This window comes from Tachyglossus aculeatus, chromosome 23, assembly GCF_015852505.1.
Source record: "Tachyglossus aculeatus isolate mTacAcu1 chromosome 23, mTacAcu1.pri, whole genome shotgun sequence".
In the NCBI taxonomy this organism is placed as follows: domain Eukaryota; kingdom Metazoa; phylum Chordata; class Mammalia; order Monotremata; family Tachyglossidae; genus Tachyglossus; species Tachyglossus aculeatus.
The window spans coordinates 4,944,275-4,971,541 of NC_052088.1; the positions used below are offsets into that span (position 1 = coordinate 4,944,275).

The following is a 27,267-nucleotide window of genomic DNA, read 5'->3' on the forward strand; positions in this document are numbered from 1 at the left end:
GAATTCGCTACCTCGTCTCTCTCCAACTTAAGACGGCGAGCCCCGTTTGGGACCCGCCTATTTTGCGTCCACCTCAGGACAGTAAGAGTTTAACAAACATCACAGTGATTATTTTTATTAGTATTAACCCACATCTCGACTTCCAGGACCATGCTCTTTTCACTTAGCCAAGGCGCCTTACTTGGCAGGGTTCAGATCTCTTAAACTACGGCTGCTGGGGGCTATTTAGCAAAGGAATTTTGGGGTGCGTAATGGAGGGGGAAGGTGCCCTCGAAGGCATATTTCAGCCTGGCTCAGGCCTGGGAGGAGAGGGGAGGAAGTCTCGGAGTTCAAGTCCTCAGCTATGTCCGGATTAAACCCCGCACGGACGTAACTCCGTCCTTACCGGCTCACCTGCTTTCATCCATAAACTGCAAGAAATCCAGAATCAGATCTAGAGGCCCCTTTCATTCATTCAACTGTATTTATTAAGCACTTGCTGTGTGCAGAGCACTGTACTGAGCGCTTGGGAAAGTACAATTCAACAATAAACACGGACATTCACACAGTCTAGAGGGGATGGAGGGGCGGCGGGGAGGGGAGACCCGAGGCCAAAAAGGCCCTGCATCCGTGGCTGGCTTCTAGTCTGTCTAGGGAGAAGCCCTGCTACTACCTGGAGAAAGGGCACAGTTGGTATTCTCCTTCCTGGTTTTCACGAGAAACTAATGTCGCTCTGAAATCTTCAGGAACGGCCTTAATAAGAATAATAATAATAATGGCATTTGTTAAGCGCTACTACGTGCAAAGCACTGTTCTAAGCGCTGGTGGGGGGGGATACAATGTGATCAAGTTGCCCCACGTAGGGCTCACAGTCTTAATCCCCATTTTTCCAGATGAGGTAACTGAGGCTCAGAGAAGTTGAGCGACTTGCCCAAGGTCACACAGCAGACTCGTGGTGGAGCCGGGATTCGAACCCACGGCCTCTGACTCCAAAGCCCGGGCTTTTCCCACTGAGCCACGCTGCTTCTCTTAAGGTTCCCCGGCGGAAAGATCTAGCCGTTGTCCGCCTGCTTGCCCCGGTGCAGCCGATCAGCGCAAGCTCCGCGACCGAAACAGCGCCGTTACCTTTGGGTTTTTACCCTCTTTGGCCAAAAGCGCACGAAGCCTCTCTTGGGAAGGGGGTGCAATGAAGATGATGTATGGCTTCAAATCCGAGTTCCGGAGGCTCTTCAGTGACTAGAAAGAAAAGATATAATGAGGGGTTTTTGCCCCATTTGTCCCCTGAAATGACCTCAGGAGGCACCTTCCAAACCTGCAACATTCCGACAAAAGGAAATGAAAATTTACAGGCTCTGGGATTAAAATATGTTAGAATGGAGTTAAAGGGAAGAATGTCAAAAAAAAAAAGTTGCTACCAGTAAAATCCAGGTGAGAGGCTCACGTAATTGTAATCCCATAACAAGCACATTGTTAAACCTTTCGTTAAAATGCTTTTCTGCTAGTTCTCTCAGTTTAACCGCAGAATCTGTTCCTGTCCTGGGCCTTGTCCTGACCGCTACTGGCTGTGTGAATTTGGGCACGTCTGTGTGTCTCTTTTTCCTCCTTATTTGAAATGGGGAAAATAATACTTGCTCTACCTTGCTCAATACTTGCAAAGAAGAACATTATTGGGAAAGCTGGGAGAATGTGTGAAAGGGGTAAACACACGCAAGAAGGAAGGTGCGCTAATAAGCCACCTTTCCACTGCTGCCAGCTGTTTTAAGCTATAGAGTTTATAATAACGGCATACATTAAGTGCTTACTATGTCCACAGACACAAGATAATCAGTTTGGACACAGTTCCGGTCCTCCTTGGGGCTCAAACTCTTAGCTTAGATTTCCACAACCTCTCGGGACTTACCTGTGACTCAAAATTGGGCCGAATGTTAGATATGGTGATTTTGAAAATGAAAAAGTAGAGAAAAAAGAACCCAGAAATATCAATCAACGGATTTCACTGAATGCTGGCTGTGTGCGGAGCAGTGGACTCAGGGCTTGGGAGAGTACAATTCAACTGAGTCGGTCAACTCTCCCAAGCTCTTAGTACAGTGCTCTGCACAAAGTAAGCACTCAAATACGACTGAATGAATGAAGACGAATCCCCTGCACACAGGCAGTTGTCAATCTAGAGGCAACAAATGACCTAAAATAAATGGTTGTTCTGATTACAATAGATAATTGGCCACGATGCAAGAGTTAAGATCAGCCTTTCTGGGCCCCTAATTGGTTCAAAACGTCCAGTTCCTTTATTAACTCCTGCTCACTGACTACTGCGAGCACTTGGAAAAGGGCAGCAGAAGAATCAATCGTATTTATTGAGCGCTTACTGTGTGCACAGCACTGTACTAAGCACTTGAAGAAAAGAGAGAGAGTTTTTATATTTGTATTTCTGTTGACAGAGCAAGACAGAAAAATGTTCCCTAAACCTTAAACACAGGCTGCTTTTTGTCTGAGCAATTTTCCACTTTGAAATATCTCTTCGGTATCCTGGAGTACATCAGTAATAATGATGGCATTTACTAAGCGCTTACTATGTGCCAAGCACTGTTCAAAGCGCTGGGGAGGTTACAAGGTGATCAGGTTGTCCCCCGGGGGGCTCGCAGGCTTCATCCCCATTTTACAGATGAGGGAACTGAGGCCCAGAGAAGTGAAGGGACTTGCCCAAAGTCACACAGCTGACAAGTGACGGAGCCGGGATTTGAACCCATGACCTCTGGCTACAAAGCCCGGGCTCTTCCCACTGAGCCACGCTGCTTCAGTGAGCAGAAACTCAAGAGGAAAAAATGAAATATTAGGCTCAGGCAGGCCTAAACGAGACTATAAGCTCTTTGTGGGAAGGGAAGGTGTCTACCAACTCTGGCGTATTCTACTTTCCCAAGCGCTTAGCACAGTGCTGTATACACAGTAAGCGCTCAGTAAACACCGTTAAGTGGTATATTTTTATGCTGGTGAAACACTAATAAAAGGGAACAGTGTGGCACATAAGTGCTCAAGTCGGATAAAGTAAAATAAAATATTTCTTTGCTCCCATCTGTCCAAAATACATTATGAAACCAAAAAAGGGGGATCTATTGCAACTACTAAAAAGCTTAAAGAGCAGTAAATTGGGTAATAAGCAGCTGGAGCTACTGTTCTGATTCCATATTCAGTATTCACAGGGACCGCCCTTCGAAACATGGGTAATTCATTCATTCAGTTGTATTTATTAAGCGCATACTGTGTGCAAGGCACTGTACTAAGCGGTTGGGAGAGTACAACAGAAGCAGCGTGGCTCAGTGGAAAGAGCCCGGGCTTTGGAGTCAGAGGTCATGGGTTCAAATCCTGACTCCACCACTTATCAGCTTTGGGCAAGTCACTTAAACGTTTGTGCCTCAGCTCCCTCATCTGTAAAAATGGGGATTAAGACTGTGAGCCCCCCATGGGACAACCTGATCACCTTGTAATCTCCCCAGCGCTTAGAACAGTGCTTTGCACATAGTAAGCACTTAATAAATGCCATCATTATTATTATTATTACAACATAACAGCAGACACATTCCCACCCAGAAGGAGCTCACAGTCTAGAAGGGAAAACACTAAAACAAATAAATACATAAATAAAATGACAGACATGTACAGATATAAACATAAAAACGTGGTCAGTTCGGGCTTTACCTGCGTATGAAGAGTTAAGAGGCATATCTTTCCGGAGTTGATGACTTGCCGCACAGAATCGACGCTGGTACCGTACAAGTTCTTCTCAAACTCGCCGTGTTCGATGAACTTCCCGGCGGCTATATCGGCCTCAAAGGCCTGCCGGGAGACAAAGTGGTAATCTCTGCCAGCGACTTCGTTGTCTCTTCTAGTCCGGGTTGTGTCTAAGACAAACAAAATGAAGCAAAAGATAGGAAAAACAACTCCCACTTACGAAACGTCCATCGTTTCACTGCTGTGAAAAACAGAGCTATAGGTCCACCGTGTTTCTAGACAGTGCAAACGGTATAAAGTTAATTTCACGATATCTTTATAACGCAGATGACTTGGAAGCATTTCATCCTGAAACACCAACTGGAGTCTATGCCTCGGCACCGCAGCGACATGCCCGTATTTTCCTGAGGTTTATTCATTCATTCGTTCATTCAATTGTATTTATTGAGCGCTTACTGTGTGCAGAGCACTGGACTAAGCGCTTGGGAAGTACAAGTTGGCAACATAGTCTTTTAGACTGTGAGCCCACTGTTGGGTAGGGACCGTCTCTATATGTTGCCAACTTGTACTTCCCAAGCGCTTAGTACAGTGCTCTGCACATAGTAAGCGCTCAATAAACACGATTGATGATGATGATGATGATATAGAGACGGTCCCTACCCAACAGCGGGCTCACAGTCGAGAAGGGGGAGACAGAGAACAAAACAAAACATATTAACAAAATAAAATAAGTAGAATAAATATGTACAACTAAAATACAGTAATATGAAACATATATGAAACACACACACACACATATATATATAGATAAAATTTCTGCTCAAGCTTCAATGTCTGATCTGCCCTCTCTAATTCTAAAATCAAAGCTGAAAGGATTAACCTCTGACAGATGATTCAATGCCCTGGCTGGAGGAAGCCAAAAAGCTTCATGCAATTCTTAGTAGGCCCTTGTTTACAAGAGAAAATTGACAGTGATTGACACTAATTTAGAATCCATTTTGGCAATTGGTGGAGAGATCAAAAAGAAACCCTTGAACGCTGGTTTATCTACCCAAGTTCACACGCTTCCTAGTTTAAGCTGTGAGTTGCTGTGGGCCATGACTGGGTTCTGATCTTCAATAAATACAATTGATTGATTGATCTGTGTTTTCAACAGTACCTACCAAACTTAGGGCATGCCCGTAAGAGCCCGAAGCAGACCTACAGTTCAACAGAGACCACGGCTCCAATCGTTGTCGAAATCTAATTCCGCTTCGTAACGAGGAGAACGATAAGGACGGAGATTTGGAATTTGGTCAGGGAAGTATATTGGGATTCCACTTGGGGAGCAGCCAGAATGTTTCGCGTGAAAGACACGGGCAATAAAAACCCCCTAACCACACTCTATAGGAACTTGGTCCCGCAGAGACGCTGAGGCTTCCCATCACCGACAATGGTTACTGTTGCAGGTGGAAGAACTATCCATCTTTGTCAGAGCCCCACTGGATCACACAGCCCAAGCGCCAGATAACGGGAGTCCCTCCAAAACTTACGGGGAACCGCAGATGCGAACCGATCGGTTTCGTTATTCATGAGCCTCTGACGCAGCTCGTTCTGGCCACAGTTCTGGGGCCCGATCAAAATGATGGGCCTTTTCCTATTAGCCGGCTGGTGATAGAGTGACATTTCTTCATAAGTTAAGATTTCCTCGTTGTCGTAATCTGGAGAAACAGAAAGGGATCCGTCAGTATCTCGACGGTCATTTCCTACAGCAATAAAAATACATTCGTTTACCTTGTTGTTCCAAGCTACACACATACACATTTGGCGCTAATTCCCTTGGGGGGGGCGGAGGAGGAGTTAGCATCAGCTGTGAAATCCTGCTGCTCCCTGAAATGCAGACGGCTGGAAGCTTGCAGAAGTGGGGGCAGTCGGGTCTTGAGGGGAAGAGGGATTTGGTCTGATGTCCAGGGCTACATCTCTTCTCCTACTAAACACGGTGGAACTCAAATCTGTACAAGTGGACAGAGCCTTGGGACGGTTATGGCAGTCTGTCTAGAAATGGAAGGTACTCAAAGGACCCCAAGCCCCCTCCAAAGACGGTTTTAAAGATGACATATTTTACACTGCATTGTAAATTGGTCTAATTGTTGTCGGCAGGGCTTGCTTAGATTGGGAACCCCTTAAGGGGACAAGGGAGCAGGTGTTAACTGGTGACCTTGCTTCCTCCTCGGAGCTTAGAACAAGGCTTTGCACAGAGCATGAGTTTTAAGATATATAGGTAGCAACAATAACGACACTGTTGATGGTGGGAAGGTGTGTGTGAGACAAAGACAGGTTCTTCAATTCATTCAATTGCATTTATTAAGCACTTGCTGTATGCAGAGCACTGTACTAAGCACTTCAGTGGGTGGTGGTGATGGTCGGTTGTGCTCAGACACTCTCACCCGCACTCACGTCGTGAGATAGGCGGCAGGGGCCCCGGCTGCCCACCAGAGTATCCCTTCCAGCAGCAAGTATCACTTTGCCCTCACCCTGATCCTATTTCTAGACCATTATTGAGTGGGGCATCCACCTTGACTGTACTTAGGGTTGGGACACTTTTTCACATGCTGCCAAATATCAGTGGAATTTTCAGGCTGGGGGTCTTTTATCTCGTGATGCTCAAAAATCAGGGGATTTAGGAAAAACAAGGTTGGGAGTAGAGGATGCAGCTCCACAAGCACACAAACACAACCAGAGTTTTACTTTTCAAGGCAGACTCCTCTCGCAAATCTCCCCGGGAGTCCTCCAATAGCCCTGTACGCAGGGTTCTGCACATAGCAGGAGCTCAATATTGTTGGCTGATTTTAAATTGCTGAATGTTGCGGGCGGGAAATGTGTCTTCCAACTCTGATGTCTCCAATAATGTTGGTTGGCTCTCCACGGCTCCAACACTGACAGCTTTAGTTAAGCCCTGAGCACAAGACTGGCCTTGGGTGAAATCACTAGTGAAAGCGAATTTCTGACTCAAATTTACAGGTGCAGTGCCTCTCCTCGAAGACTGCTGCACTTTGATATATACTGTCATGCCTCATTCCTCTTCTCAACAGGACTTTGGATCTCTGTAAGAACTCTTTACAACCCTTTTATCACTCCTCACATCAGCCTTAAGCTAACATTAGCTCTGCTTCAACAGTCACAGAAAAATCAAAATTATTTGCTCCAATTCACCCAAGGAGCAACACCAGGGTTAAAATGAGACATCTCCAAACACCTAACGCAAGAATAAGTGGGCCGTACTTTCTCATTAAGAGTTAGAGGTTTTTTTGGTGTGTTTTTTCTTGAGAAGACGATTTTCTAGCATTTATTCCTAAGGCAAAATCATTTTGAGAGGCTGTTCTGTGTTGTTATCGTCACCATCAGAGAAGCAGCGTGGCTCAGTGGAAAGAGCACGGGCTTTGGGGTCAGAGGTCACGGGTTCAAATCCCGGCTCTGCCAACTTCAAGCTGTGTGACTGTGGGCAAGTCACTTCACTTCTCTGTGCCTCAGTTCCCTCATCTGTAAAATGGGGATTAAAACTGTGAGCCCCCAGTGGGACAACCTGATCACCTTGTAACCTCCCCAGCGCTTAGAACAGTGATTTGCACACAGTAAGCACTTAATCAATCAATCATATTTATTGAGCGCTTACTGTGTGCAGAGCACTGTACTAAGTGCTTAAATACCATCATTACTATTACCAATGGTATTTATTATGTGTCTACTGTGCACAGAGCACTGTATTAAGCACTTGCCAACAGAGGTGGCAGAAATGTTCCCGGACCATAGCGAGCTTAGTCTCGAGGAGAAGACAGACATTAATATAAAGGAATAATTGTATGTAGCCATTGTTTACCATAACTGCAAAATAATTCTCTTTACCCTGCATTAAAATGTTTTTTTCTTTCCAGAATACTTCCGGGCACCTGACTTGAATCTGCCAAGGGCACACGCCTTAGGAGCTGCCCAAGCTTTAAACGTGGATGCTTTTCCACTTCTTCCGTTTCGTAGTCACTGGACCTCATTTTTGTCTTTCCTGCTGTCAGTCCCTGCCTGAAACTCCCTCCCGCTTCAAGTCCACCGGACCACAGCTCTTCCTATCCTCAAAACCTTTCTGAAACCGCATCTCCTCCAAGAAGCCCTCCCTGATTAATTTATAATTTCCCCACTTTATATTCCCCCTCCGGCTGCTGAGTGGTCTAACTCTCCGGGGCACTCACGTACATAGCTTACGAACGCTACCGCTTCCTCACTGCCTCCTACTTATAATTTATTTTAATGTCTGCCTCCCACACTACGATGACTGCAGACTATTTCTCCTGCACTCTCTCAAGAGCTGAATTCAGGGTTCTGCCTACAGCAGGAGCTCAACTATCGCTGGCTGATTTTAAATTGGTGAACGCTGCGAGCAGGAACCGTTCCTACCAATTCTGTATATCGTAATCTCCCGATCGCTTAGTACAGCGCTCCGCACATAGTAAGCGCGTGACAAATACAACCGATGGATTGAAAATATGCACTGATTTCATTTCGGAGTGCCGCTAAATAATAACAGTTCCTGTCTTTGATGTTAAATGACTTTCACGTTTCTCACAGTACCCCTGAGAGAGAGAGGGAGGGCGGAGAAGCTCTTTTTAAAAACAGGGTACGTCAACAGAGAATTAAATGACCTACCCAAGGTCATGCGATAAGCCAGAGATTGAGTCAGGATGGGAACCCAGGTCTCCCTGACAGTTTAGTGTTTTGTTCCCAAAGTGGGTCACCTTTCAGGCCCCTTTTCAGACCCGACAGCTCAAATGAGGCAGCCCGGGGGGAGCGCTTACCATCATTTTTATTGGCATTATACAAAACCTTTTTTCTTTTCTTTTTATTCTTCTTCGCACACCACAGTTTTCCTGTTGAACAAACAATATAAGAGATACCATGAGCAGGAGCCGAACAGCACCGTCTGTTCACGTTAACGGGAGAGCTCAAATGGGACAACGCTTCAACTTTATGCGTTTACGGCTGTCCGTTACAGCCACGGGCAATCTCAAAGAAGTGTCTCTAGGAACCTTCACCATTTAATCAAAAGGGAAATCAATTCAAACTTTCCACCGCTGTGTCAGAACCGCGGTTTCGAATCTTAGGTCCTTCACCTAACATCACTGATGTACGGGACTAAACATAACTGATGACTCTAGATTTAGAGAAATCTTTTTGACAATAGAAAAGGGATTTTTCATTCCGCGACCGTTGGCGTCAAACCTGATTTTTCTGGCTCCTTGTCTTCCTCAATGGTTTGCTTCATGGCTTCCCTTTGTTGCTGAAAATTTTTTCCTTAGAGCCAAAAAGAGAGATGAAAAAAAAAGAGAAAAAGCACACTAGTTAGAACTAAGGGGGAATAAAATCTGAGTTTGCCCTAGAAATTAAGTTGAAGATAATCTTTGTTTCAGACATCCTTTGTCACCACACGCTTCCACCGTTTTTGATTTTTTTTCCTCTTTAGATTTTAAATACATTCCAGACATTAGATTTCACAACTCCCTGGCTTCTTCCATTTTGCTAGATTTTTGGAACTTTTTAGACTGTGAGCCCACTGTTGGGTAGGGACTGTCTCTATATGTTGCCAATTTGTACTTCCCAAGCGCTCAGTACAGTGCTCTGCACATAGTAAGCGCTCAATAAAAACGACTGATGATGAACCGAAGCACAAAGTTAAACCGCTTGATTAAATCACGAGTCAATGGAAGAAGGGATTCCACTGAGACGAAGGAGTGTGGCCTAGTGAAAGGAACTGGACGCTGGGAGAGGGGTGAGACGTAAATCTATTTAAATAAAATGTATTTTTTCAATAAAAATCAATCAGTGGTATTTACTCAGCAGTTTCCACGTGCCGTGCGCTTGGGGAAGGAAAGGACAACAGAGTATGCAGACATAATCCCCCTCTCCATCCCCCCCCATCTTACCTCCTTCCCTTCCCCACAGCACCTGTATATATGTATATATGTTTGTACATATTTATTACTCTATTTATTTATTTATTTTGTGCATATCTATTCTATTTATTTTATTTTGTTAGTATGTTTGGTTTTGTTCTCTGTCTCCCCCTTTTAGACTGTGAGCCCACTGTTGGGTAGGGACTGTCTCTATATGTTGCTAATTTGTACTTCCCAAGCGCTTAGTACAGTGCGTAAGTGCTCAATAAATACGACTGATGACGATAATCCTTGCCCTCAAGAGTTGCGGATAGGCAAGGTATAAGGATGCGGACGTAAGCGGGATGACGATCAGGAGCTCGGAGGATATAGATTGGAGTGGACAGGTGACAAAGAGGGGAGGGAAAGCAGGGGAAATGAGGGCCCAGAGGGGAAGGCTTCCTGGAGGAGACGTGACTGAGGATGGCTTTGAAGGTAGGGAGAGCGACAGCCCGTGGATATGAAGACGGGAGGGAGCTCTGGGCCACAGGGAGGACAGCACAGTGCTCTGTGAGCGCCCAATTAACATGATTGAATGAATGAATAATAATAATAATGAGCCCGCTGTTGGACCATCTCTATATGTTGCCGGCTTGTCCTTCCCAAGCGCTTAGCACAGTGCTCTGAGCAGAATTAGCACTCAATAAATATGACTGACTGACTGAATGAATAATAATAATAATTATAATGAGGCCGTTGTTGGGCCGCCTCTGTATGTTGCCGGCTTGGCCTTCCCAAGCGCTTAGTACAGAGCTCTGCACGTAGTAAGCGCTCAGTAAATACGACTGAATGAATGAATGAATCATAATAATAATAATGAGCCCGTTGTTGGACCATCTCTATATGCTGCCGGCTTGTACTTCCCAAGCGCTTAGCACAGTGCTCTGTGCAGAATTAGCACTCAATAAATATGATTGAATGAATGAATGAATAATAATAATAATAACGAGGCCGTTGTTGGACCGCCTCTGTATGTTGCCGGCTTGGCCTTCCCAAGCGCTTAGTACAGAGCTCTGCACATAGTAAGCGCTCAGTAAATACGATTGAATGAATGAATGAATCGTAATAATAATAATGAGCCCGTTGTTGGACCATCTCTATATGTTGCCGGCTTGTCCTTCCCAAGCGCTTAGCACAGTGCTCTGTGCAGAATTAGCACTCAACAAATATGACTGAATGAATGAATGAATAATAATAATAATAACGAGGCCGTTGTTGGACCGTCTCTGTATGTTGCCGGCTTGGCCTTCCCAAGCGCTTTAGTACAGAGCTCTGCACATAGTAAGCGCTCAGTAAACACGACTGAATGAATGAATGAATCATAATAATAATAATGAGCCCGTTGTTGGACCATCTCTATATGTTGCCGGCTTGTCCTTCCCAAGCGCTTAGCACAGTGCTCTGTGCAGAATTGGCACTCAATAAATATGATTGAATGAATGAATGAATAATAATAATAATAATAATGAGGCCGTTGTTGGGCCGCCTCTGTATGTTGCCAGCTTGTGCTTCCCAAGCGCTTAGTACAGAGCTCTGCACGTAGTAAGCGCTCAGTAAATACGACTGAATGAATGAATGAATCGTAATAATAATAATGAGCCCGTTGTTGGACCATCTCCATATGTTGCCGGCTTGTCCTTCCCAAGCGCTTAGCACAGTGCTCGGTGCAGAATTGGCACTCAATAAATATGACTGACTGAATGAATGAATAATAATAATAATAATAATAATGAGGCCGTTGTTGGACCGTCTCTGTATGTTGCCGGCTTGTCCTTCCCAAGCGATTAGCACAGTGCTCTGTGCAGAATTAGCACTCAATAAATGAATGAATGAACGAATAATAATAATAATAATGAGGCCGTTGTTGGGCTGTCTCTGTATGTTGCCGGCTTGGCCTTCCCAAGCGCTTAGTACAGAGCTCTGCACATAGTAAGCGCTGAGTAAATACGACTGAATGAATGAATGAATCGTAATAATAATAATGAGCCCGTTGTTGGACCATCTCTGTATGTTGCCGGCTTGTCCTTCCCAAGCGCTTAGTACAGTGCTCTGCACATAGTAAGTGCTCAATAAATACGATTGAATGAATACAGATAGGGAGGCAGGAACTGAGGCACAATGAGCCGGCCGGCCGGCATCGGAGCTATAAATGCCCCAATTTGGACAAGCCTGAGAGCTCACCTCCTCCGGGAGGGCTTCCCAAACCGATCCCCGCCTTTTCCTCTGCTCCTCCTCCCCTCCCCATCGCCCCGACTCCCTCCCTCTGCTCTCTCCACTTCCCCTCCCCACAGCACTTGTGTCTATTTCTGCATATTTATTACTTTATTTTATTAATGCTGTGCCTATGTCGGTAATTCTATTTATCTATTTCGACGGCACGGACGCCTGTCTACTTGTTTTGTTGTCTGTCTCTCCCTTCTAGACTGCGAGCCCGTGGTTGGGTAGGGAGTGTCTCTATCTGCTGCTGAATTGGACTTTCCAAGCGCTTAGCACAGCGCTCTGCACACAGTCGGCGCTCAATAAATACGACTGGAGGAATGAAAGTGTGAAAGTGGCCCTGCTGTGCCATGCTGAGGGAGGAGGGCAGGGCTCAGGGCTCCGCAATCCTAAGGGCAGTAGAGTTCTGGTTCATTCAATTGTATTTATTGAGCGCTTACTGTGTGTGGAGCACTGTACTAAGCGCTTGGGAAGTCCAAGTCGGCAACATCTAGAGACGGTCCCTACCCAACAGCGGGCTCACAGTCTAGAAGGGGGAGACAGACAACAAAACATATTATCAAAATAAGTAGAATAACACTTTAGCCTGGCACGAATGCCAGGAGCGCTGAATACCTTTACAGGCTCGGCAACATATTGAGCGCTCCAACTTTCTTACCCACTTTCATTGCTGCCCGCACACTGCTTCAGATTATACAAGAATGGTGGTCGCATTTGTTTGTCTTAGGTGGGAAAAGGCCCTAGGGAATAAATATCCAGTTGCAAAAGGCTTCAAGGTGACTAACATTCATTCATTCGTATTTATTGAGCACTTCCCGTGTGCAGAGCGCTGTACTAAGCGCTTGGGAAGTACAAGTTGGCAACATATAGACACGGTTCCTACCCAACGGCGGGCTCACAGTCTAGACGAACAGGGAACAGGTCATTAAGATTTTTAGAATCAATCAATCAATCGTATTTATTGAGTGCTTACTGTGTGCAGAGCACTGTACTAAGCGCTTGGGAAGTACAAGTCGGCAACATATAGACACGGTTCCTACCCAACGGTGGGCTCACAGTCTAGAAGAACAGGGAACAGGTCATTAAGATTTTTAGAATCAATCAATCAATCAATCGTATTTATTGAGTGCTTACTGTGTGCAGAGCACTGTACTAAGCGCTTGGGAAGTACAAGTTGGCAACATATAGAGACAGTCCCTACCCAACTGTGGGCTCACAGTCTAAAAGGGGGAGACAGAGAACAAAACCAAACATACTAACAAAATAAAATAAATAGAATAGATATGTACAAGTAAAATGAATAGAGTAATAAATATGTACAAACATATATACATTTATACAGGTGCTGTGGGGAAGAGAAGGAGGTAAGATGGGGGGATGGAGAGGGGGACGAGGGGGAGAGGAAGGAAGGGGCTCAGTCAGGGAAGGCCTCCTGGAGGAGGTGAGCTCTCAGTAGGGCCTTGAAGGGAGGAAGAGAGAAGTTTCCTCCTTTAGAAGCTTTCAAGGAATGAAATTTATTTTCCTGGAAGGGTGGTACTGTGTCACTGAATGACACATTAGTGAGGTCTATGTTAATTCTTCTTCTTATTATTATTAATAGTAATAATAACGGCATTTGTTTAGTGTACTAGGCCACGCTGCTTCTCGATTTTAATTCTTCCATCCAAACTCATCAATCCTATTTACTGAAAGCTTACTGTGCGCAGAGCAGTGTCCTCAGCTCCTGGGAGAGTACAGAGAGTTTGTTAGACATGGTCCCCTGCCCACAGAGAGCTCTCCGTCTCGAGGACAAGAGTACGGCCTCGAGGTAAGAAGAGGTGGCTCGTATCTGAGGTAAGTAGAGGCGGCTCGCTATCTGATTTCCTCTACTTTAAAAGTCCAATGATCATTTTGAACCACGGGAGCAAAGCCCATCCAATTTGAGGGAATCACTTGGTTTTCAGGATCCTTAAGAGTTGGTTAAAGATTCTGCAATGGGAGTTTCACTTTAAAGGGGAAAAGCGGTAAGAATCCAGTTTGCCTTTTTGGAGTGCTTAGACGTACACTCTTTATGAGCAGGGAACATGTCTGCTAAACTCTGCTGTACTGTACTTTCCCACGCTCTTAATAGCCCACTGTTGGGTAGGGACTGTCTCTATATGTTGCCAATTTGTACTTCCCAAGCGCTTAGTACAGTGCTCTGTACACAGTAAGCGCTCAATAAATACGACTGATGATGATGATGATGCTCTGCACATAGTAAGTACTCAATAAATACCATTCATTTATTCATTCATTCGATCGTATTTACTGACCACCGCTTGCCTGAAGCTAAATTGGCTCTTTCGGGAAAGCAGATGGCCGCAGCGTGTGAAATGATGATGCCGGTGACTGCATTTGTTAAGCGCTTACAATGCGTCAAGTACTGCTGTAAGCGTTGAGGCAGAGTCCCTGTCTCACATGGGGCTCGGCCTTCATCCCCATTTTCCAGAGGAGGTGACTGAGGCCCAGAGCGGGGAAGTGACCTGCCCGAGGTCACACAGCAGGCAAATGGCGGAGCGGGGATTAGAACCCAGGTCCTTCGGATTTCCAGGCCCGGGGTCTATCCGCTAGGCCCCGCAGGTGCTGCTTTTACCAAAAACACTACAACTCTCAGCGGTCTTTGTTTCTACCGGCTGGGACTGAGCCACGGTCTCAGGCTTTTATTAAGAGTGTGAGCTTGGGGAGGCCAAATGGAGACTGGTCTTTTCCAAACTCAAGGTGTTTCCTTCGGGCTCTTCAAGTCATCCGAGCTGCAAATAATAATGACGGCATTTATTAAGCGCTTGCTATGTGCAAAGCACTGTTCTAAGCGCTGGCAAAGGCTGAAGGGATCAGGCTTTCCGTAGGAGTTTTACTATGCGCCGAACACCAACGGTCCACGGGCGGAGAAACAAAGGAATAAACCCGGTGAAGGCACTACCTCCCTGAAAATAACTCTGCGAGAAGCGGTGTGGTCCGGGGGAGAGCGAGCACAGGCCTGGGGGTCCGAAGGACCTTGGACAAGTCACTTATATTCTCTGTCCCTCAGTTTCCTCGGCTGTAAAATGGGGATTCAATATCTGTTCTCCCTCCTACGTAGACGGAGCGCCGCACGTGAGACAGGGACCGCGTCCAACTTAATGACTTCTACCAACCCCAGTGCTTAGTACAGTGTTTGACACATAGTAAGTGCTTAACACATACCATTTAAAAAAAAAAAAAAACAACTGTGTGGGAGGTCAGAGAGTGAGCCGACTCCAAAGGACAAAGAGGAAATGGGGCTCTTTCCTAGGTCAATCAATCAATCAATCAATCGCATTTATTGAGTGCTTACTATGTGCAGAGCACTGTACTAAGCGCTTGGGAAGTACAAATTGGCAACACATAGAGACAGTCCCTACCCAACAGTGGGCTCACAGTCTAAAATGGGGAGACAGGTCGCCTTGGTTCCGTCTGCCCCTTCCTGATCTTTCTCAGGTGGTACAGTTTGTACTTCCCAAGCGCTTAGTACAGTGCTCTGCACATAGTAAGCGCTCAATAAATACGATTGATTGATTGACTGATTGATTGGTACCGCCCTCAATATCAAGCGCCTAGTACAGTGCTCTGCACACAGAAGGCAGTCGATAGATGCTGCTGCTGCTGCTAACCACTCAACAGACAAAATCAATCAATCAATCGCATTTATTGAGCGCTTACTGTGTGCAGAGCACTGGACGAAGCGCTTGGGAAGTACAAGTTGGCAACATATAGAGACGGTCCCTACCCAACAGTGGGCTCACAGTCTAAAAGGGGGAGACAGAGAACAAAACCGAACATACTAACAAAATAAAATAAATAGAATAGATAGGTACAAGTACAATAAATAAATAAATAAATAAATAAATAAATAAATAGAGTAATAAGTATGTACAAACATATATACAAAAGACAGAGGTCCCTGATTTGGGGGTGGGAGGTGGGGTTGGATTCCCATTCCCTGCTAGGGGAGTGCCTCAAAGATGCTCTAGCGTGGCTCTAGACGCTTGGGCTGGAAAATTCCAGCTCCCACTTCCGCGTGTGAATCCTTACAGGAGCAGGGACGGTTATTTTTGTTAGTCGGTCAGTCAATCCTGTTTCTTGAGCCCTTACAGTGTGCAGAGCACTGAGCTAAGCAGTTTTGTGAGTACAGTGTAACCATATCTTTCCCCGCCCTGAGAGCTCACCTCCTCCAGGAGGCCTTCCCAGACTGAGCCCCTTCCTTCCTCTCCCCCTCGTCCCCCTCTCCATCCCCCCCATCTTACCTCCTTCCCTTCCCCACAGCACCTGTATATATGTATATATGTTTGTGCATATTTATTACTCTATTTATTTATTTTACTTGTACATATCTATTCTATTTATTTTATTTTGTTAGTATGTTTGGTTTTGTTCTCTGTCACCCCCTTTTAGACTGTGAGCCCGCTGTTGGGTAGGGACCGTCTCTATATGTTGCCAACTTGTACTTCCCAAGCGCTTACTACAGTGCTCTGCACACAGTAAGTGCTCAATAAATACGATTGATGATGATGATGCCCACAACGAGCTCATTTTCTCTTAATAATAATACTGATGGCATTTATTAAGCGCTTACTATGTGCAAAGCACCGTTCTAAGCGCTGGGGAGGTTACAAGGTGATCCGGTTGTCCCACGGGGGGCTCACGGTCTTAATCCCCATTTTGCAGATGAGGGAACTGAGGCCCAGAGAAGTGAAGTGACTTGCCCGAAGTCACACAGCTGACAAGTGGCGGAGCCGGGATTTGAACCCATGACTTCTGACTCCAAAGCCCGGGCTCTTTCCACTGAGACACGCTCTTCTCCCAATCCCTCCTCCATAACCCTTGCACTTGGATTTGCTCCCTTTTTTTCAACCCTCCCTCAGCCCCGTAGCACTTACGTACATTTCCGTAATTTATTTTATATTAATGTCCGTCTCTCCCTCTAGATGTGTCCGTTGTTATACTGTGCTCTCCTAAGCGCTTAGCAAAGTGCTTTGCATCGGTAAGCACTCAAATTTGATTGAATGAATGAACTCTGTTTTACTGTACTCTCAAAAGCACTTGGTACAGCGCTCTGCACACAGAAAGCGATATAATTCATTGATATTATTATTATTATAGCTTGTATTATTAGTACTGGGGGGAGGAATTAGTCACACTATCTGTAAAGCCAACACCAAGCCTTGAAGAATTCTGGGTGACCTTGGACAAGTCACTTTAACTTCGCTGTGCCTCGGTTACCCTATCTGTAAAATGGGGATTAAAGCTGTGAGCCCCACGTGGGACGTGGACAACCTGATGATCTTGTTTTGACCCCAGAGCTCAGTACAGTGCCCGGCACAAAATAAGCACTTAACAAATACACCCCCGCCACCCCCCAAGAACAACAACAACAAAAATGGTCCACAAAAACCATCCCCTCTAGACTGTGAGCTCACTGTGGGCAGGAATTTATCTGTTTGTTGTTATATTGTACTCTCAATCAATCAATCAATCGTATTTATTGAGCGCTTACTGTGTGCAGAGCACTGTACTAAGCGCTTGGGAAGTACAAGTGGGCAACATATAGAGACAGTCCCTACCCAACAGTGGGCTCACAGTCTAAAAGGGGGAGACAGAGAACAAAACCAAACATACTAACAAAATAAAAAGAATAGATACGTACAAGTAAACTAAGTCAATCAATCAATCAATCGTATTTATTGAGCGCTTACTGTGTGCAGAGCACTGTACTAAGCGCTTGGGAAGTACAAGTTGGCAACATATAGAGACAGTCCCTACCCAGCAGTGGGCTCACATTCTACAAGGGGGAGACAGAGAACAAAACCAAACATACTAACAAAATAAAATAAATAGAATAGATATGTACAAGTAATCTAAATCAATGAATCAATCAATCGTATTTATTGAGCGCTTACTGTGTGCAGAGCACTGTACTAAGCGCTTGGGAATTACGAGTTGGCAACATATAGAGACAGTCCCTACCCAACAGTGGGCTCACAGTCTAAAAGGGGGAGACAGAGAACAAAACCAAACATACTAACAAAATAAAATAAATAGAATAGCTATGTACAAGTAAACTAAATAAATAAATAAATAAATAGAGTAATGCTATTACTCTAGTTAGTCAAGTGGGTAGGGACCGTCTCTATATGTTGCCAACTTGTACTTCCCAAACGCTTAGTAAAGTGCTCTGCACACAGTAAGCGCTCAATAAATACGATTGAATGAATGAATGAATGCTTTGCATATAGTAAGCGCTCAATACAACTGAATGAATGAATGACTCCCCACACCAACATATCCTGTGGATCACAGATGCAGCAGAATTTGGTACAAAAACCTCCTGTGGGTAGAAATAAAGAGGAAGTGTAATGAATTCAAAGAACACTATCCTGATGTGGGGTGGACACGTATTATAAAAATGGCAATCTTACTGAATCTATCCACTATCCAAAGGGTTTAGCTCAGTGCTTTGAGGTATAGAAAGCACTTAATACACACCACACCGGACACAGAATCCGATGGGATGGTCCAAGAACATTGGATTTTAAGCAGTTACTTTTCCCTGGAATGGTTCGCTTGTCAAAATACTAATACTCGGCATTATTAAGAAGAGTTTGAGCTAAAAGTCCTCATGGTTGCTCACTATAACCCAAGTGCTCTTGCTTCAAAAAGCATAATGGATCTAGATTGTAAGCTCGTTGTGGGCAGGGAACGTGCCAGCCAACTCGGTTGTACTGTACTCTCCCAAGCACTTAGTACAGTGCTCTGTACTTAGTAAGTGCTCAATACATGTCATTGATGATGACAGAAATGACTTCAAGAAACCTAATCATCATCATCAATCGTATTTATTGAGCGCTTACTGTGTGCAGAGCACTGTACTAAGCGCTTGGCCTAGTGGAAAGAGCATGGGTCCCAGTGTCAGAAGGACCTGGGTTCTAATCCTGGCTCCACCACTTCTCTGCTGTGTGACCTTGGGCAAGTCACTTCACTTCTCTTTGCCTCAGTTGCCTCACTTGTATTAATACTGGGAGCCCCATATAAGACATGAACTGACTGGGTCCAACCTGATTAGCTTGTATCTACTCATTCATTCATTCATTCATTCAATCGTATTTATTGAGCGCTTACTGTGTGCAGAGCACTGTACTAAGCGCTTGGGAAGTACAAGTTGGCAACATATAGAGACGGTCCCTACCCAACAACGGGCTCACAAACTAGAAGGGGGCGAAAGACAACAAAACAAAACACGTGGACAGGTGTCAAGTCATCAAAATAAATAGAAATAAAGCTAGATGCACATCATTAAGAAAATAAATAGAATAGTAAATATGTGCTCCAGCATTTAGTACAGCACCTGGTACATAGTAAGCTCTTATTCATTCATTCATTCATTCATTCAATTGTATTTATTGAGCGCTTCCTGTGTGCAGAGCACTGTACTAAGCGCTTGGGAAGTACAAGTTGGCAACATATAGAGACGGTCCATACCCAACAGTGGGCTCACAGTCTAGAAAGGGAGTACTCTTAAATACTCTTAAAAAAAGAAAAGAGCACAGGCCTGGGAATCAGCGGATTTGGGTTCAAATCCCAGCTCCGCCACTTGTCCGCTGTGTGACCTTGGGCAAGTCATTCAACTTCTCTGTGCCTCGGTTCCCTCACCTGCAAAATGGGGATTCAATAACTGTGCTCCCTCCTACTTGGACTGTGAGTCCCAAAGGGGATCTATTTATCTTGAATCCTCCCCAGAGCTTAGTACAGAGCTTGACACATAATAGCGCTGACCAAATACCAGAATTATTATTAATAGAAACCACCTCAAGAAACACAACAGAGACAACTTTAAGCGGGTCAGATTCGTAAGATAATTTGAAACAATGGGAAGCAAAAGGTCTCCGAGCTGTTTGCATTTGCAGTGGAAACGCTGAGCCTTTTGGTGCTTTGCTTTTTTTTTTTAATCATCTGAACTGCGTTTTACCTGGAACGAGCCCTGCCAGAGGCTGATTGTCTTCATCCCCCTCTCTGTAGGCCTGCCACCAATTTGGATCCTCCTGGCTGATGACATGGAGTATGTCCCCCTTCTGAAAAGAAAGCCCCAACTCTCGGCAGGGAACGTAAGGATCGTCAGAGGGATCGTAGTCAAAATGAGCTTTCACATGGATCTAGGAAACAAGGGTAAACAAAAGAATGGAACTGAATTGTACAAGTTTACTTATCACCGATAATGACTTTTTTTAAAAAAAAAAACCTACCCTACTAGGCCAAGAAGCTAGAATGGGGCCAGAACCTTTTCATTTAATGCTCTGTTTTAATTAAATTATCTGTCTCTGTTTGGAATATATCTGCTTCGATGCCATCTTTTCATTTTTGAGTGCAGGAGCTCAAGGGGACAAGTTTTTGAGGGAGAAGCTAGCAGGAAGGGTATGGGAGTTTGGAAATCCCGTCGGTTCCACCTTCACGACATCACTAAAATCTGCCCTTTCCTCTCCATCCAAACTGATACCACGTTAATACAAGCATTTATAATAATGATGGCATTTGTTAAGCGCTTGCTATGTGCCAAGCACTGTGTGTGGGGGGGTACAAGGTAGTCAGGTTGTCCCACTTGGGGCCCACAGTCTTAATCCCCATTTGACAGATGAGGTAACTGAGGCTCAGAGAATCAATCAATCGTATTTATTGAGCGCTTACTGTGTGCAGAGCACTGGGCTAAGCGCTTGGGAAGTACAAGTTGGCAACATATACAGTCCCTACCCAACAGTGGGCTCACAGTCTAGAAGTTAAGTGACTTGCCCAAAGTCACAGTCACAGCACCTGCATATATGTATATATGCTTGTACATATTTATTACTCTATTTATGTTACTTGTACATATCTATTCTACATATTTTATTTTGTTAATATGTTTGGTTTTGTTCCCTGTCTCCCCCTTCTAGACCGTGAGCCCACTGTTGGGTAGGGACCGTCTCTAGATGTTGCCAACTTGTACTTCCCAGGCGCTTCCCAGACCTGCCCACACAGTTGACAAGGGGCGGAGCCGGGATTAGAACCCATGACCTTAGACTCCCAAGCCTGGGCTCTTCTCACTGAGCCACTTATCCTCTCCCATTTTGATTATTGTGTCAGTCTCCTTGCTGCCCTCCCAGCCTACTGTCTCTCCCCAACTCCAGTCCATACTTCATTCTGCTGCCCAGGACCTTTTTCTACAAAAACGTTCGGGACGTGCTTCCCCATTCCTCAGGAAACTCCAGTGGTTGCCCATCCACCTTCACATCAAACAAAAACTCCTCACCATTGACTTTAGAGCACTCAATCACCTTGCCCCCTCCTACCTCACCTCACTACTCACTTACTACAACCCTTGGCTCCTCTAATGCTCCTCCAATGCTCTAACCCTTCTCGCTCTACCTCAGTCTTGCGTCTCATCGCCAGCCTCTCGCCCAAGTCCTGCCTCTGGCCCGGAGGGCCCTCCTTCCTCAAATCCAACAGACAATTACACCCCCCTGCTTCAAAGTCTTACTTAAGGCACATCTCCAAGAAGCCTTCCCTAAGCCCTCCTTTCCTCTTCTCCCACTCCCTTCTGCGTCACTCTGACTTGCTCCCAGCCCCACAACACTTATGTACGTACCTATAATTGATTTATTTCTATTAATGCATGTCTCCCTCTCTAGACTGTAAGCTCATCGTGGGCTGGGAATGTGCCTATTTATTGTTATTTTGTACTCTCCGAAGCACTAAGATTGAACTGCGAGCCCGTTGTTGGGTAGGGACCGCCTCTATATGTTGCCAACTTGTACTTCCCAAGTGCTTAGTACAGTGCTCTGCACTTATGCGCTCAATCATCATCATCATCACCAATCATTTATTGAGCACTTACTGTGTGCAGAGCACTGGACTAAGCGCTTGGGAAGTACAAGTTGGCAACATATAGAGACAGTCCCTACCCAACAGTGGGCTCACAGTCTAAATACGATTGAATGAATGAATGAATGACATCTCCCCCTCATCCCCCCTCCATCCCCTCGTCTTACCTCCTTCCCTTCCCCACAGCACCTGTATATATGTATATATGTTTGTACATATTTATTACGCTATTTATTTTACTTGTACATATCTATTCTATTTATTTTATTTTGTTAATATGTTTGGTTTTGTTCTCTGTCTCCCCCTTCTAGACTGTGAGCCCACTGTTGGGTAGGGACCGTCTCTATATGTTGCCAACTTGTACTTCCTAAGTGCTTAGTACAGTGCTCTGCACTAAGTGCTCAATAAATACGATTGAATGAATGAATGACATCTCCCCCTCATCCCTCCTCCATCCCCCCATCTTACCTCCTTCCCTTCCCCATAGCACCTGTATATATGTTTGTACACATTTATTACTCTATTTTACTTGCACATATCTATTCTATTTATTTTATTTAGTGAATATGTTTGGTTTTGTTCTCTGTCTCTCCCTTCTAGACTGTGAGCCCACTGTTGGGTAGGGACCGTCTCTATATGTTGCCAACTTGTACTTCCCAAGCGCTTAGTACAGTGCTCTGCACACAGTAAGTGCTCAATAAATATGATTGATTGATTGAATGAATGAATAATGTATGTCTCTCCCTCTAGACTGTAAGCTCATCGTGGGCTGGGAATGTGTCTATTTATTGTTCATTCATTCATTCAATTGTATTTATTGAGCGCTTACTGTGTGCAGAGCACTGTACTAAGCGCTTGGGAAGTACAAGTTGGCAATATATAGAGATGGTCCCTACCCAACAGTGGGCTAACAGTCGAGAAGGGGGAGACAGGGAACAAAACAAAACATATTAACAAAATAAAATAAGTAGAATAAATATGTACAAGTAAAATAGAGTAATATGAAACATATATGAAACACACACACACACATATATATATATATATATATATATATATATATATATATATATATATATATAGATAAAATTTCTGCTCAAGCTTCAATGTCTGATCTGCCCTCTCTAATTCTAAAATCAAAACTGAAAGGATTAACCTCGTTATTTTGTACTCTCCAAAGCACTAAGATTGAACTGTGAGCCCGTTTTTGGTAGGGACAGCCTCTATATGTTGCCAACTTGTACTTCCCAAGCGCTTAGTACAGTGCTCTGCACACAGTAAGCGCTCAATAAATACGATTAAATGAACGAATGAATGGGAATGGATGACAGACAGGCTTTGAAAGACCCCAGGTGGAACTCAGGGACTCTGAGGGGTATTCAATCTGGCTCTCTAATCTGATAAGTAAAGTTAATAGCCTAACCCAAAAAGGCCAGGTTACGGTGAAAATAATACCACAGCTGGAAACTAGCTGGAACAATAGCTTTTCCTGCCCCCACAGAAAGAGATATTTGAATTCATGATGCTTTACAAGGCCAAAAAGCAATTGTCAGCTTTATTATCCTGGAACTCAATTCTCCCCAAGCCCAGAAGTTCTCCAGGGAGAAGGATGAGCACCATGAAAGAAATCAGGAACTCTTTCCACCTTTAAATGGCCAATTCACGCGATGCTCCCTACATTATGCGTGCCCTACAACCAAAACACTAAATTCTGGGATATCTTCTGGGGGTACTTCATAAATTCACCTACTGCGACTTCCATTTTCCACATGAAGTTATTGCTATCTGCAATTCCAAAGATTAATTTTATGCTAGGCAGAAAGATGAGCCTGAAGCAGAGGAGGCGGTCTCCTTCTAAAAAACAGTTTTTGGAAAAGAGAAAAAATAAAAGACCGGTTGTGAACCTCAAGGGAGACTTGAGGATAAAGTGGAATCACAGCATTTACTGAAAACTCAGAATGGGAAAATGATGGGCTGGAAGCTGATACTAAACTGGGAATGGGCAAAGTAACGAAGGATGGTTAAAAATGTGCTAATTTAATTCTAGCGCTTCTCGATATTCATAAACAATATTCTACTTTTACTATGCAAACCACTGCATTACTGCACCTGATTCTACCATCTTCCTACAGAGGTCACCATTTTCCTTCTAGAAGGGTTTTTAAAATATAAATTCACATCTTTTAATTAGAAATATAAGGATAAGCTGGAGGTTTAAGCTTAATAATGTACAAAAGAGTGGGGAGGAGAGGTGACTTTTAGGGCGTGGAGAGGGATAGAGCAGGAGTGAAGGATTTGTTCAGCCAGTACTTTGGATTGGGATGGGTTTCTCCTATGGTGGGGAATGAGTTTTCCTCTAAGGTCTTTCTTCTCGCTTAAAGCTCCTTATCCAGCCCCAAGCCTCTTAAGGGTCCATGATCAACATTTCTCCCCATTCGTTCCATAAACAGGCATGTGAATCTGCGTGGCCTAGTGGATAGAGTGCTCAGAACAGTGCTTTGCACATAATAGGCGCTTAACAAATACCATCAATATTATTATTATTAGAGAAAAGTCCTGAGAGTCAGAAGGATCTGAGTTATTTTTATTGATGCTATTTGTTAAGCACTTACTATGTGCCAAGCACTGTTCTAAGCACTGGGGTAGATAAAAGGTTATCAATTTGTCCCACGTGGGGCTCACAGTCTAAATCCCCATTTTACAGATGAGGGAACGGAGTGAATCCCGGCCCCACCAACTTGCCTGCTGTGTGACCCTGGGCAAGTCGCTTCACTTCTCTGTGCCTTGGTTCCCTCATCTGAATAAAATTGTGAGCTCCATGTGGGACACGGAGTGTGTCTACTTATCTTGTATCTACCCTAGAGCTTAATATAGTGTAGCACATAGTAAGTGCTTAATACATACTATAAAACCCCTCAAAAAAACAACCAAAAAAAAAAAAAAAACAAACCACCCTGAAGCTTTCTAAATTGGAAAGTCTAATCTGCTAGCTTCTAAATACAGTGATTATGGGAGTGTGGTGGTTAATACGTGTTTTAAAAATTACTTTAGCAAAAGCATGCTCAGTGCTTAGAATAGTGCTGTGCACATCGTAAGCGCTTAACAAATGCCATCAATGGAATTTAAAAACTTGGATCACCATATTTAATCATGTCTTCCTCACCCCTATTCTATTTATCAATCAATCAATCATATTTATTGAGCGCTTACTGTGTGCACAGCACTGTACTAAGCGCTTGGGAAGTACAAGCTGGCAACATATAGAGACAGTCCCTACCCAACAGTGGGCTCACAGTCTAGAAGGGGAAGACAGAGAACAAAACCAAACATACTAACAAAATAAAATAAATAGAATAGATAGGTACAAGTAAAATAAATAGAGTAATAAATCTGTACAAACATATATACATATATACAGGTGCTGTGGGGAAGGGAAGGAGGTAAGATGCGGGGGATGGAGAGGGGGACGAGGGGGAGAGGAAGGAAGGGGCTCAGTCTGGGAGCCCCTTCATATTTAGCTCTGATATGGGCAGGGAATTGGGCAGGGAACATATCTGCTAATTCTGCATTCTCCCAGGTACATAGTACAGTGCTGTGCACATAGTAAGCACTCAATGAATACCACCGATGGACCGACTGTTGGAATGCAACGGAGCACTTTCAGAGCATGCAGTTTTCACTGATGAAAACCAGACTGATACAAGACGATACACGTGAGCTGCCCAGCGTCAGCTGGGGCTTGGATATGAAAAGCCCACTGTTGGGTAGGGACTGTCTCTATATGTTGCCAACTTGTACTTCCCAAGCGCTTAGTACAGTGCTCTGCACACAGTTAGCGCTCAATAAATACGACTGATTGAAAAGCAGCTTTTCTAGAGAGAGGGAGAGGGTAAATTTAGTACAGCTATTGGTACTAAAGGGAAACACTGTATAATGCTTTAAAGGGATGGCAGTTCAACTTAAGCTGCTTTTCCCTCATCAAAAGATTAAAGCATTTTAAAAGCGCCTTTCTCCCGCAAAACACCTAATTGGAAGCTGCATATTGTACCATAAAATTCTATCATTTTCCTTCAGGTGCTCGAAGATGTACGATTACAGCAGAATTTCTGTCATTTCTATTTGGTTTCAAGCATCAAAGTAGAGTGAACGGACTCTAAAACCTGGGCTTAAAGGACAAATTTAGACCATTAAAAAATCATTCTCTTCTATTCATTCCGTTGCGTGGCTTTTAACCACCTAAAATGGCAATCAATCAATGGTATTTACTGAGCCCTTTTACTGTGTGCGGAGCATTGTACTAAGTGTTTGGCTAAGTACAATACAAAACAGACTTGTTAGACGTGATCCCTTCCCACAAAAACCTATGAGTCTATAGGACTATAGACTACAGACTTTTAGACTGGGAGCCCACTGTGGGGTAGGGCCTGTCTCTATATGTTGCCAACTTGTACTTCCCAAGTGCTTAGTACAGTGCTCTGCACACAGTAAGCGCTCAATAAATACAATTGATTGATTGACTGATTGATTGATTGACTACAGCCTACATTTAGCCACCTCTAGAGATCCAAAGAGGTAGGCTAGGATTAATTATAATAGGCTACTGTTACATATACCCCTGCCTTGGGATGTTCTCATCCCTACGATTCATACGGGTTTCGCTGTGTCAAGTTCCTGCTTCCCTAGTTCATTTTCTGTATTTTCATGCTAGAAATTAAGACGTAGCCATTTTGTCTTAATAATAACACTCCACAATAAGCCAGTTCATTCATTCATTCAATCGTATTTATTGAGCGCTTACTGTGTGCAGAGCACTGTATTAAGCACTTGAAAGAAATGCCTTAGATAATAATAATAATGATGTTAAGTGCTCACTATGTGCCAAACACTGTTCTAAAGGCTGGAGTAGATAGACGAGGGAAAGCAGCGTGGCTCAGTGGAAGGAGCCCGGGCTTTGGAGTCAGAGGTCATGGGTTCAAATCCCGGCTCCGCCGCTTGTCAGCTGGGTGACTTTGGGCAAGTCACTTCACTTCTCTGGGCCTCAGTCACCTCATCTGTAAAATGGGGGTGAAGACTGTGAGCCCCCCGTGGGACAACCTGATGACCTTGTATCTACCCCGGCGCTTAGAACAGTGCTTGGCACATAGTAAGCGCTTAACAAATACCAACATTATTATTATTATGCAAGGTGATCAGGTTGGCCCACAGAGGGCTCACAGTCTTCATCCCCATTTTACAGATGAGGTAACATCTGTAAAACATCTTCTCTGAAGCATAGAGAAGTGAAGTGACTTGCCCAAAGTCACACAGCTGACAAGCGGCGGAGCCGGGATTTGAACCCGTGAACCCTGACTCCCAAACCCGGGCTCTTTCCACTGAGCCACGCTGCCTAGATGTTTTAGCGACAATGGTTATGCACACCTACAAAAGAAAAACGACTAAATATAGTTAGCACAGTAAAATTAAAAGGGGGCAGGGGAATCTGGAGTACTAAAGGGGTCGG

At 44.4% G+C, this 27,267-nt stretch overlaps 1 protein-coding gene across 1 annotated transcript in view; it reads right to left on the bottom strand.

The window, feature by feature from the left end:
* The window catches only part of MPP5 (membrane palmitoylated protein 5), a 149,073-nt gene that overhangs the window by 858 nt on the left and 120,948 nt on the right, over positions 1-27,267 (bottom strand). The window contains exons 9-15 of the mRNA XM_038765434.1: positions 19,882-20,065; positions 8,953-9,024; positions 8,529-8,600; positions 5,238-5,405; positions 3,673-3,875; positions 1,105-1,215; positions 394-410 (exon numbers count right to left, since the gene is read on the bottom strand). Coding sequence (XP_038621362.1) covers positions 394-410; positions 1,105-1,215; positions 3,673-3,875; positions 5,238-5,405; positions 8,529-8,600; positions 8,953-9,024; positions 19,882-20,065 — 827 coding nt within the window. The remainder of the gene's footprint in view (positions 1-393; positions 411-1,104; positions 1,216-3,672; positions 3,876-5,237; positions 5,406-8,528; positions 8,601-8,952; positions 9,025-19,881; positions 20,066-27,267) is intronic.